At 41.0% G+C, this 14,088-nt stretch overlaps 1 protein-coding gene across 1 annotated transcript; it reads right to left on the bottom strand.

Annotated features, from left to right (window-relative positions):
• Positions 1 to 3,267: 3,267 nt before the first annotated feature.
• On the bottom strand, positions 3,268 to 12,066 carry LOC311044859 (extracellular calcium-sensing receptor-like; the record flags this gene model as incomplete). Its single annotated transcript, XM_084056674.1, has 10 exons — positions 3,268 to 4,181; positions 4,267 to 4,390; positions 4,488 to 4,715; positions 4,834 to 5,054; positions 5,522 to 5,558; positions 6,738 to 6,944; positions 8,306 to 8,575; positions 9,593 to 9,679; positions 11,011 to 11,284; positions 11,957 to 12,066. 10 exons carry the CDS (start codon positions 12,064 to 12,066, stop codon positions 3,268 to 3,270), a joined length of 2,472 nt encoding a protein of 823 aa, XP_083912800.1.
• Between the last annotated feature and the right edge of the window lie 2,022 nt (positions 12,067 to 14,088).

Genomic DNA, 14,088 nt, shown 5'->3' on the forward strand with positions numbered 1-14,088 from the left:
AAAAAAAATTGGTAATGTCATATTATATTTAGGGTTTGCAATCACTCCTTCCAACATTTTTTTGTATTTTTATTTCTTTTTCATTTGTTTTTGTAATTTTAGAATGTTTCTGTTAATAGTTTTTCTTTTGAATTTTACCCCTTTTTCTCCCCAATTTAGTCATTACGCCAATTGATTCCTCCCCACACACACTTGTGTATTGTCACTGCTGTTGTGTTCTACTGACTCACCTGCCAGTGAGGAGCCCCCACCGGGAGGACGTAGAGCTTTCCACATGTGAGACAATACATTGTATTTCTCATTAACTTGATTATTTAATCGTTCCTACTCTGTTCTTCTTGAATAGAAACATAGTTCTGTGCATGGTAGATTAGCCGCAAAATATTTGCAATTTCCAGCACACCGTTATTTACACATGCATTTGATCAGCTCTCGACACCCTTTTGACGCCTCTGTCATCACCGTCCAAAATGGGGGTGCAATACGTTAGTCCGACAGCGCATTCCTCCGACAGCGCAGTGCTCCGACATTAAACAGTAAACCCGAACCAAACCCGCACCCTAACCCTAACCGCACGCGGATGCCACATAGTCGGAGAAAAGGTCTGTCGGATTAACGCATGCCTCCCCAAAATGGACGCCAGCCATCGTCCTCACTTTTCACCCATCCCCAATCTGCAGGTGAAGGAATCTCTGGGTTGGATATTTGGGACTGTCCCCAGATGTGACCAGCTTGAAAGACTGCTCTCTTGACATGTTGACGAAGTGCCTCCTTTGTCGGTGGAATATTTTCCACGATTTCCATGAGCAAATAGTTGCTTGTGTGCCTCCTTCACTTTCTTCAGAGGAGAAGTTCTTCTGTACAGGACAACAAAGAACCTCTCTATTTCATCCATATCCTCATCTGTTACTTCTGCCGGTGCGTGTGAGAGATGATAGAAAACTTTACCCAAGTTTGGCATTAAATTAAATATGTCCCACACAGTCTTTTTGCCGATCCCAGATATGGCAGAAACGGTATCGCATCCGGTGCATGAACAAAAGCCCCCAGGAGCGTTCAGGGCCAATGTGAGTGGCAATGGTGTGTGCAGCAATGTGCCTAAACTGTTTCCCATGTCCAAATGCCAACCACAGTTCACAACCATTCATGACACTTGCCATTGCAATAGCCAACACAACCACATCTGTGTCCGTTGCATGAATGACGACACTTCTGTACCCTGGTAGGCGTGCCAGGCATGTAGCAACATTCGCGAATCAGCCTCTTCATGTGTACATGGTTGAAGTTGAGAAAGATCAGAAGGGGGGTTTGATCTAACCTCTCCTCATAGGTTGTGAGAAGTGTTTTCCCATCTGGAACAACCATTGTTTCTAGAGCAGCTACGACGAAGGCGAATAATGTTTTTTTGTTGGAATTTACTCGAAGGAAGCTGCTCCAGTTTCTTGGCACGGATGTCTGTTCAGTCACATGGAGTGGTATGCCGATGCCACGACCAAGCCTGGTTCCTTCCTTGAGACTGTCCGTTCTGTACGTGTCCCACACCACATCAACACGCATCACAGTCTCAACTTTCGACTTGCAACTTTCGTGCAATGTACGGAAGGAACTGTTTCTGTCACCGAATGTACTGACCACACTGTTACACTTCTTAGGCTCTAACTGATGGCCTAAGGCAGCACCATCAAAAATACAAACAACTCCTTTGGGGGTATCACCAGGACGTGGTGCCAAAGTTTCCAAACAGGGCAAGAGATCAGCTTTACCGATTGGTGGGCGCATTGTTGATTCCTTCAGCCAATGCCGGTGGCCACGTATGGCACTCGTGTTCAAAGAATGTGTCAAGATCACCATCTCTAGCTTGGCTAGCAATGTACATTCGTGAAAACAGCTGCACGTCACTTTTCATACTCGTTATCTTCACCTGAGACTTTGAAGATGTTTCCTCAGCTTTGATTTGAACAGCGGTAGATTGTTCTTTGCAATGTTATCATAGAAATTGATAGAAGGATCCTTGATTCGCTTCTCCACAAATCCATCGAATTAGACTAATGATATCCAATGAAATCCGACAGGAAGTGGAAAATACACAGCCTAGGAAACAGGTGAATATGAAGTCCTCCCATCATTACCACACACTTGTCTTCACCATATATTCTTGGCCATGTCCATTGAATCTTCTTTGCAATTGCATAAAGTGGTTGGTCAACTGTGAGAACTGGAACTTGTCCTGGATTTACGTGTTCTGTTGCCTGCTTGACTATGTCCATCCCATGCTTCACCATTGCCAGTGTGTGAGCACTATCATGGAACAGAGGTAGCAATCCTGTAATTGCGGGTGGCCGAGGAACTTCAACCTGTTTATTTGCCATGTATGCTGACCATGATATATTATCTTTACTCTCAAGACTTTTTTTCTCCTGTAGACTTGGCACAAATGAAAGCCACTGACTTTCTTTGTCCTGAGTCCTGGATGACACACTTGCGGTGGAGGGACCTTTGGGTTTTCTTGTGGATTTTAAAATAAGAGCACAGATGACCTGTAATATGCTGTTTTTGAAGAATGAGTTTTCACTATTGTTACAAAAATATTAAATAAGTGTGAACCCATAGTAATCTGACCTCATGTGAAAGAATACCCCTGAAAACATAGGTAGAGACACCAACATCATGAGGCTCATATGAAGCACTTTGGAGTAACATTGGTTTCAATCAAATTTGCCATAAAAACAGACCGTAATCTGCAAAATTAAGTATTGCTGCATTACAATTTGGATATCATCAAAACAAACTTGTTTCACATTTAAAGTGATGAGATGTCAAAGATTGGAATACAAAACCTAATTGAATCAAAAACGTTGGCGGCCATCTTTAATTCTCATTTTATGACCAGATCCCATGGGAAAAGTGCTTGGATCCGGCAAAATTTGAAATCAGCATACTTCAAATATGTCATATGCAAATTTTCACACTTTCTGCCGGAAGTGAACAACTGAGCCTTTTTTTGTTACATATTTACCTCACTAACATACCTGTATTACTTTGACCCATGAAGGAGTGCAATTCTTTCTCATCTATTTGTAGGTCACCACAATCACCAAACCTTGTCACCAATGTTTATTTATGACAGATAATTGGTGTTTGTATCACTGACCAGATTACTACTGCTTTTTTTTACTAAATATATTACTAAAAAGGTTATCATCAATTTAATCGATATTTTATTGTTATAAAATACACAGAAAATGTGTTATCATTGCATTTCTGCTTCTATGTATTGGTGGTACCGCGACCCATGATGGACTTCTTAGTGTTTTTCTCAGGTTTCAAAAGAATGATATAACATTTTGTTCCAAACAGTGCCACCAAAAGGCCTAAACTAGATGCTAAAATAGCAAATACCTCCACTACATCTGCATATTTGCCTGGGGAGCTGATATATGCTGGGATGAAGGCTATCCACACGGCACAGAAGATCAACATGCTGAAAGTGATTAACTTGGCTTCATTGAAGCTGTCTGGAAGATTCCTTGCCATGAATGCTAGGATGAAGCTGAGCAGTGCCAGTAAACCAATATAACCTAGTAACACTGCGAAACCAACTGTTGAACCCACTTTACACTCATAGACTATCTTATCATTGTTGTATTGTGTGTTTTTATGAGGAGTTGGTGAGGCTGACACAAGCCAGGCTGTGCAGATTATTGCCTGGATGGAAGTAAGAGCCAGAACTGTTCCTCTCTGCTGCATAGCACCAAACCACTTCATAATGTCTGCACCCCCAGGCTTGGAGGCCTTGAACACGGCCAACACCACCATAGTCTTTACCAGGATACATGAGACACACAGCACGAAGCTGATCCCAAATACTGCATGCCTCAACTGACAAGTCCAGAGCCTGGGACGGCCAATGAACAGAAGTGAGCACATGAAACACAGTTTCAGTGACATCAAAAGTTGGAAGCTGAGTTCTGAATTGTTGGCGCGTACCATGGGTGTGTCACGATGATAGACGAAGATTCCCATGACAATGGCACAGATAAGTGTGCCTAGCAATGAGATGGTTGTCAAGGAGACACCCAGGGCCTCATGGAACGAGAGGAACTCCACCCTCTTAGGGACACAGTGGTCACGCTGGGGACTGGACCAGAAGTCCTCTGGACAACTGGTGCACTCTGTAGAGTCTAATATAGAAGAAACGATTAAAGGGACAGACGATAACAGTATCATTCTAAAGAACCTACTGTACATGCATAATGTAAAAATTACCAGTCTCATTGCTGATCTCTCCCTCAGAACAAGCAATGCAGTCAAAGCAGCAGAAAGGTTCTCCTTTCCTTCTGGCTACACGGGTTCCAGGGGAACAGCTCTCACTGCACACTGACCGAGGAGGCTAGAGAGGAAAGTAACAATGGTCAATTTCAGTTCCAAACTAAAGTACATTTACATCATGAGCTCACCATTATGTATTTTACGCAGCCCAAAGAGACCTTTTTGGTTTCAAAGTTCCAGACGATTCTGTTTTCATCAAGGATGAGTTCTTCACCTGCAGAGGCTGATTTTTTGAACATACCTACGTTCTGAACCTTTGTGCTTCCATCAGGGAGCCACGCCCAGTTCATGACATCACAGATTGGTAAGGCACCACTATTTTCATCAAATAATACCTGATCACCAAATGATGTGGTGAAGTTGATCTTTTCCAGGTAATACACAAGCTAGAAATGGTGATGAACAAATTATGAAGAGCAACAGACGTTGTACCAATGTCATATTTACATATTCATTGTTATAAAAAATGTAATCCAACTAGAAAACTGTTTCTTAATATCCCACCTGCCATATCTGTATTGTTTGCAAACCGGCACAACTGTGCCCAGTGAAAGGCCCTCTTCCTGGCACACATTGCAACATGTCATGGAGGGCATGGGCCAGAGCATACGCAGCCTTGTAAATATTGTACTCTATCCTGAGGTTAGACACATCCAACAGTGAAGTGTCCGCTGTTCCCAGGTCCTCTTGTCCAGTACACACCCTTCCACCAGCCTCCACCCACTCTGACGGAACGGGTGCAAACTTACACTGAAATGTGTGCTCCCAAAACTGCCTCACCTGAAAAAAAAAATTACAAAATAAAAATAAGACTTAAACAGAACACATCAGCGGATGTGATCTTCCCTCCAACCAAGACTTATATGATGAATGTCGTGGTCACCCCAACCAAGTACTATTTCAGAAGATGCCGCATGGGAAGTGGCTCCACAGTCACAAGGCCACGGGCATTGGATTGTTAAAGGGGCTACACCATGACTTTAAAATATATATTTTTAATATAAATATTGGCCCTTAATACGTTTTATACAGGTTTAAGCCAACAAAAACACCCAGATATCTTTTTTTCATAAACTGCCTGTCTGTCATTCCAAGCCTTTTCAGCTGCAATACCAAAACGTCCTATTTTGGGCAGAGGGGCGCTATTGAGGAAGTTTGTCTGTTAATCATCACCTCCTCCCGCCCTCCTCACCACTTTTCCCCGCCCTCATTAGAGTCCCACATCCCCTCTGTGTTGCGCAGAGAACACAGCTGAGCTACAAGCCCACACCGCGTTGCATCAGCCAAGCGTTTCGGTCTTGCAGATCGGCGGAGCGACACTACAGCTCATCTGTCTGCATGTTGTTGAAGGAAAGACAGCCCAGCTGTGCTAGTATGACAGATAGAGAAGCAAAGCTGAGCTGACTAGCTGAGTTTCCTCTACATTACAGGTGGTTAATGTTACATAAAAACTTCCGCTGTTGTCATAATTATTAAAGTTTCTAAAACGTAACTTTCAAGTGACGTTTAGAGGGGGAAACTTTAAGGAAGAGAGGAGTCTTGCCTGCCTCTGCGCTGAACCAACGTGCTGTGACCAGACACACACACACACACACACACACACACACACACACACACACACACACACACACACACACACACACACACACACAGGCGCGCGGTGCTACAACACAGACACATAGGGTGGTTTTCTGTGTGCTAACGTTTGTGTGCAGTGCATGCACTCAAACTTTATTGTTGATCATGCGTGACATGATGAAAGCATTTGTTTTCGCATTGGTAGGTCAGGAAATATATATTTTTCTAAATTAAATTAAAATAAAAATGAAATTGTTTTAAACTAATAACGTTGTAAATGGTATTAATCTTTTTCACATTTGAATTACATTCGAATAGTGAAATTCGTTCTTACAGCCCTATTGTTTTTTTTGAGAGAGGTGGAAACTGAAAATGAGGGGGCGGGACTAAAATGAGCTCCCCATGGTGACGTAGGCATGGGGAGAATGTGAAATGGCCTGTTCAGACACTCCCATTCAGAAAATCCATGAAATGGATATGAATGACTGGGGTACAAGTGAACTGGGGAGCCCAAAAAAAATAAATAAAATACAAATAATTCATGGTGTAGCCCCTTTAAAGAGCTTCTTCTCGGGGACAATCAGACACTTGAACTTGAGAAACGCTAATGACCCCCACCCCAAAGCCCCAAGTAATGAACAATGTCAAAGATAATTGCACAGGTCACTTTTACAGCATTCTACGAGTATGGAGGTTTACTTTTTTAAATCTATCATATTACTGTTGTCTTTATCATTGTTCTTTTGCTGCTACAATATCCGATATGTATTTTGTTTTACTCTTATGTACCTGTACACAAGAAACACACTGAAATAAAACAAAACACTCACCATGATATCTTCGTGGCTGCTGTCAAGATCACTTTCAGGATATATTTTCAACAAGAAGTCCTTGAGACCTGGTATCTCCCCATGACGGATGGCAACACCCAGGGTGCCTCTCAGGTACGGCATGTAGCGAGTAGTCTGGAGGTTTGGGTCTTCTATCCAGGTCACATCAGCTATCCACTGCAAACCTGTCACCTTCTGCTTTACCACCTGTTGATTGTGATCATCAACAACAACAACAATAACAACAACAACAATATGAATAATCAAATCAAATTAAAGTGTATTTATAAAGCACATTTACAACAATCAAAATTGACCAAAGTGCAAGTGCTGTAAAAAAAAACACATCAAACAGGAGAGTGTGTAAGTGCAACAACAACAAAGGCACACATCACATGCAACAAGCAGATCAAGACATGAACTTGAGTGTGATTAAAAGCTAAAGAATAAAAGTCTGTTTTAAGAAGGGATTTAAAAGCCTAAATAGAATTAGCACTTCTAATATAGAAGGGCAGGGTGTTCCAAAGCCTTGGAGCAGCAGCAGCAAAGGCGCGGTCACCCCTACTCCTCAGCCCGGTTATGTGAACCTGAAAGAGCAACTGGTTGGCTGACCTCAGTGCTCTGTGTGGAGTGCACACAGAGCACATAATAATAATAATAATAATAATAATAATAATAATAATAATAATAATAATAATAATTTGACAAACCTTGTGGGTGGGTGGTGAGACCAACATTTTTTCTGCCCGGTTCTCCTCAGTGACTGGAGGAATTGATCTGAATTTGCTCACAGCCATTGACCATTACCATGTGCACCTAAAAAGTTTTTCGATTTCACCAAATCTCAGCTGTTTATTACCGTTTTTGTGTACAAGAGTGTTGCTATGGTTACGGGGCTGCCCAGCTATTGGACGAACTGCCTCCCGGCCGGGTTGCCAGATCATGTGCACATATCCCCCCACGGATGCGTCAACCGGGTATGGACTAGTAGTAATAATAATAATGATATAGGCCTAATGATAATGATAATGATAATGATTGTTATTGTTATTGTTATTGTTATTGTTATTGTTATTATTTGTGATTACTATACAATATTCTGTAAAATATCAAGACAAATTCAATCTAATACAATTCTTACAATATAAATGTTTTTTTTTTTACAACTACTTAAATCTGCTTTGAGGAAGGCTGAGTCGTCAAGCGTTCCCAATAAATAAGAATGTTTATCTGAGCCAGTGTTGCATCCTTCATTTTGGAGTGCCACTTTTTCCACTTCGGTGGTATTTAAATTATGTATCATTTTTGTTTTAGCAATGAGATGTGTGATACTTATCTTATTGTGTATTGAAGAAAGTGTGATAATTTTGCTTATTGTACATAAAAGAAAGAGCAACACAATTACATTGCAATTTAACCGTGAGTAAATGGCATTGCATTAAAAAAGATGCTTGCAATTAAATAATAACCTATATTTTATATAATATGAAAGGATGTCTTCACTATTACTCATTTCAGATTACGCAATAATTACGCGTTAGCAAATGAACAAGGATCACAACCCAAACCTCGTCCATCAGTTTAACCATGCGGATCCCATATTCAAATAGAAAGACCACACGGGCTGTGGCTGTCTTAATCATGGTGACAATCCTCTGGAGTTCAGCTGGGTCACTGTCCCAGGGCAGAGCCTCCACATAGGCCAGGCAACCCCAACCAGACTGGGCCAGCTCAGACTGGAACATCTGGGCTGCATCGTGGCCATAGGCATCGTCAATAAACAACACTCCTACCCAGGTCCAGCCGAACCGTCTCATAATCTGGAGCATAGCTCGCACCTGATAAAGAATGGAAGGTTGAGTGCAGTGGTGTAAAAAGTACTCAAATATTTTTGCCTAAAAGTAGCAATACCACAATATAAAGATACTCTGTTTACAAGTAAAAGGCCTGGGTTCAAAATGTTACTTGGGTAAAAGCGCAAAAGTATTAGTCTCAAAATATACTTAAAGTACCAAAAGTAAAAGTACTAAAATGTTTGAAAATAGCAGATTTACAAGCTCACAACACGTCGTTTCGCAACGCGTTGTGAGCTTGTATATTGTCTATTTTCAAATAGCCTAGGTATAAAATAGAGCTGAAGTGGTTAATATATGTTTTATAATATAATATGTTATATCTGCAAAGTAACTAGTAACTAAAGTTTCCAAATAATTGTAGTGGAATAAAAGTATAATATTTGCCTCTGAGATGTAGTGGAGTAGAGTAAAAGTATTGAAAATTGGATATACTCCACTAAAGTAAAAAATACCAAAACATTGTACTCAAGTACAGTACTTGAGTAAATGTACTTAGTTACTTTACACCACTGGTTAAGTACTTAAAACTAGATAATCTATCTATCTATCTATCTATCTATCTATCTATCTATCTATCTATCTATCTATCTATCTATCTATCTATCTATCTATCTATCTATCTATCTACTGTATCTATCTATCTATCTACTGTGTGTCTGTCTGTCTGTCTGTCTGTCTGTCTGTCTGTCTGTCTGTCTGTCTGTCTGTCTGTCTGTCTGTCTGTCTGTATCAATGACTCTCCTAAACAGATTCCACAATGTACTGTAAAGGTCTGCTCATTCTCTTTTGATGCTGTCAAACAGACCTTATGCTCCAGTATTAATACAAGCAAATGAGAGGTGATATGAAATATCAATTACACTCAAGAGAGGGAGGTATGTGTCAAGTGTGCGCGCGCGAGCGTGCGTGCGTGCGTGCGCGCGTGTGTGTGTGCGTGTGTGTGTGTGTGTGTGTGTGTGTGTGTGTGTGTGTAACATGTTCTACATCTTAGAAGTTCACCTGGATTGTATTACTTATGATTGTTCTAAAGAAGGAAGGGTACTGATTCCGGTCGCTCAGACAGGAGCACATGGCATAGTAACTTATCTGAAAAAGACACAAACATCTGTAATATACACATATACGCTGGGAGGACTGACAAAGGCTGTTCTCATGCTCCACTCAACCTGTCACTGTGCTCAACATCCCTCACCGCTCACCTAACAAATCAATATATAATACACACATTATTGACTGCACCCTTACACACCTTGGACAGATGCCATCCAAGAGCTTGTATAACATAAGTGTGTATGTCTCTCTCTCTCTCTCTCTCTCTCTCTCTCTCTCTCTCTCTCTCTCTCTCTCGGTTTCAGATTGTAACCTTTGATTGACTGATTGACTGATGATTAAAGCACAAGAATAAACAATCTGATCTTATCTTAAATTTCAATGGCACTCCGTTGAGAATTACATGCAGGACTTCACAGAACGGGACAATCGTTGTGTGCACATGTTGCAATGCAAAATGTACTTAAAATACTAAAAGTAAAAGTACTAAAATATTTGAAAATAGCAGATCTACAAGCTCACAATGCGTAGTGAGCTTGTAGATCGGCTATTTTCAAATAGCCTAGGCATAAAATAGGGCTAAAGTGGTTAATGTATGATTTCTAATGTAATGTTTATATCTGCAAAGTAACTAGCAACTACATTTTTTAAACAATTGTAGTGGAGTAAAAGTACAATATTTGCCTCTGAGATGTAGTGGAGTAGAAGTAAAAGTATAGACAATTCCTCCAGTAAAGTAAAAGTACCTCAAAATTGTACTTAAGTACAGTACTTGAGTAAATGTAGTTAGTTACTTTACGCCACTGGTCGTTATCGTGCTTGGTGTGAATGGCCCTAAAATCTGCTCTGCTCCGATCACATGCTCTGTGATCTGTCTTTCAAGCTTTACAAATACTATATAAATTGTGCATCACAATATGATATTATTAATATAATATTACTATGGTAAACAACCAAATAACATCACCGAAGCCGATTTTACATGTCTCCTGAATCTCAAAAGTTTTCTGAAAAACGCATGTTTCTATATCAGTGGTGCTCAATCTTTTTCATGTCAAGGACCCCCAAAATGATATGTATTTGGCTGCGGACCCCCATCAAAATATTTTGTTCCAGGGACCCCCAGAAGCAAAGATTTGAGTTACAAATGTTCTCTTTAAAAATATATATATTCAAAGATTTGCACACATTTTCCCGATTTTTCAAAAATAGCAGATCTACAAGCTCGTAGCGCGGCACTCGGTGCCACGCTATGAGCTAGTATATCTGCTATTTTTGAATAGCCCAAAGTGTAAAATAATGCTTTTTAGCTCAAATCTAAAAATGACACAGTTCCAGGTCTTAATGGGTTAAAATAAGAAACTTACCAGGGGCACTCTGTACAAACCTACTACACTAGAGATGGCAATAGAATGTGCTGAGGAAGAATCACCCACAATGCCGAGCACCGGAGGAGACCCGACACATCTCTCATCCGGTTGAAACCGCTCCTCTCTCCCACTGACCAATGACAACGCAGCGCGGAATCCAACTCCGAGCGAGAAACAGTTATCATACAGACTGTACCCAAGAGTCACATTGGGAAGCAGGCTGGGGTTTCTGTTTATCTCCGTAATGGCAAAAGCCATGGTCTGGGCCCATCTGAACGCATCAGTGTTGAAACTAACACACACAATGACACTTTAACCTTGCATAGCTGTACTTTGTGGAAATATACAACATGCAGTGGTGGGAAAAGAACTCACATTTCTTACTTAAGTAAAAGTCCGGAATTCAAAATTGACTTGAGTAAAAGTACAAAAGTATTGGTATCAGAATGTACTTAAAGTACCAAAAGTAGAAAGTACTCATTATGCAGAATGTCCTGTTTCACAAGCTTTCTAATGTATAAGATATATGAAAATCTTTTGAAAATAGGAGATCTACAAGCTCACAATGCGTCGCATCGCAACGCATTGTGAGCTTGTAGATCGGCTATTTTCAAATGGCCGAAATGTATATAGGGCTGAAGTGGTTAATGTATGTTTTGTAATAATAATCAAAATCTGAAAAGCAACTAGTAACTAAAGTTTTCAAATAATTGTAGTGGATTAAAAGTACAATATGTACCTCTAAGATGTAGTGGAGTAGAAGTAAAAGTACAGAACATTGGAAATATTCCAGTAAAGTAAAAAAAAATACATCAAAACTGTAATTAAGTACAGTACTTGAGTACATGTAGTTACTTGACACCTGACAACATGAACTAATCCCATGGTACCATACAATCAAAGCAAAGTCCCTTTTCCCTTTGCTCGCTATTGTGATACTCACCCATAGCAAATGGGGTCGTGTTGCCTGGAGGTGAAGGACAGGTCAGGTAGGACAGAGGCGAGGTGGATATCAAACAAGCCACCCAGAACCAAGTCCCCAGGCTTGTACATTCTGTTGAGATTCAACGGTGCCTGTAACTCACAAGAAGAGGAAGGCGAGGAAGACAAAGCAGAGAAGGAAGAGAACAATATCAAGGTCAAGTACATGTAGGAAAGCAGTTGTGTGTCTACAGAAGCCCTCATGACTGTCCCTCTCTGTCTAACACGTTGTCCAGTTGCTACATTTTATACGCGGTGCTGTGTCGTCCCCTGTGTTGGTGTTACGTAATCAGTAGTGTCAGTAGAGTAGAGGCGGGGCTTAACGTAAAATGCCTCATTAACAAATAATGCGATTGGCCCCTATTAACTTTGACTGCTGGAGTGATACTGTAATAATGTCACGCCACTGCCAGAGAAAAAGGAGCGATTTTTACTGTACCTTTGAAAAATCGTGGAATATTCTCCTTGACCTCCGTCCTCATGGTGATCGGCTGGTTACACACACTGGGTTCCCGTAGTATTGGGGGGGAAATATTATCCACTTGCGGCGATCCATTGCACATCTGTGGCCATTTCAATTAGGTTTGTTTTTGCCATAAAGCAAGAGGAACAGAGATATGGCCGTTTCCCCACAGGAAATAAACAGGAGTTGCTGCAGATCTGATCTATAAGCATACAACGTGTCACGCAGCGACTGTTTTTTGCTTGGAGATCAGATATTTTGGGCAACAGTAGCAGCATTGAACAAATGTGTGAAACATACCGATGTGTCTACTGTTGCACTGAGATAGAAGGGGGAGATACTTAGGCAACTGAGATGTGAATATTATTATTACTAATATAATAATATTGATTTTTCAAGAGATATCAATGTGTTTTGGACATGAGACAGTCATAAATAGAAAGAGGCTACAGTGGTTATGACGGCCATGCCTATAGTTGGACATCTCTCCTTTCAATGTGAGGTTTCTTTTTCTTTGGTCTCAGAGCTTAACGCACGGAAAACAGCACTGCGTCTTGCGCTGATCTTAAAGGGTATGGCAGCGGGTACTCTTATTGGATTGATTAAAGTAATGCCCAAACACACCCATGACTAATTCAGGGCCTTTTTACCGCATAGCGCCTTGGTGCAGTGCACACATTACCGCACCCATAATAGCAAAATGGCATTGGTCACGCCTCCACGTCTTAAAGGTTTCATGACATTCAGTTTTACAACACATTAAAAGTATTTATCATGGTCCTTCAAACATATTAAAAGTTTTAACAAAAAAATCCACTCCAGTGATCCATGGCAGGATTTTTTCTCTCTGATTTCTAAAGCCTTTTCAACTGCAATGAAAAAATAAATCTTTGCCTTCGGGTGTCGCTGTTGAGGGATTTTGACTGTCAATCATCGCCTCTGCGATGGAGGATGAGCAGCAAGGGACATGGGGCCCTATTCCGTGGCACCTCCGCCAGCCTAAACCCTACCCTAAACCTGTTAAATACGGAAAATGGAGCTGCGCTGCCCCAATATGTTATTCTAGCACCCGCTCTACCCGTCACCCATTATGCCGACACCGTTATTTGCGCGTGGGGGCGTGCCCGTGGGCGTGTTGTTGCTATATCCCCCACGTTGCCATTCTGCAGACACACATGGGTACGGCTTTGGGGGGGGGATAGTGGAATCTAAAAGCACCCGCCAAGTGCACGCAGACACTGCAATGGCTTTGTGCGTTGGACCATGAGCCGTGTTGCCAGCCTTGGCTAGAAATAAGCAACCACAGGTCTATGAAAACAAAAAGAAGCGACTATAATATATAGGCCACATGAGCACTTCAAACTAGCTTGCATAGCCACTAAATATTTCAGCCTGGCTCGACTAATAATTGGCAAATTAGGGCCAGACCAACCCGTCAGTCAATTTTGTAAAGAAGGCTTTTTTCTCATTAAATCTTGGTAATTCGTTAACAGGAGTCATTCTACCCTATTTCCAACAGTCTACATTTTATTTAAAAAACAGCAAGGAGCAAATAGGCTATATAAATAAATACACTGGCTCCCTATAACCATTTTTAAAACATTATATTCGGTTATTCTATGAAATATATT

The sequence above is a fragment of the Gymnoscopelus microlampas genome, assembly GCF_963454915.1.
Source record: "Gymnoscopelus microlampas genome assembly, chromosome: 5".
Lineage (NCBI taxonomy): Eukaryota > Metazoa > Chordata > Actinopteri > Myctophiformes > Myctophidae > Gymnoscopelus > Gymnoscopelus microlampas.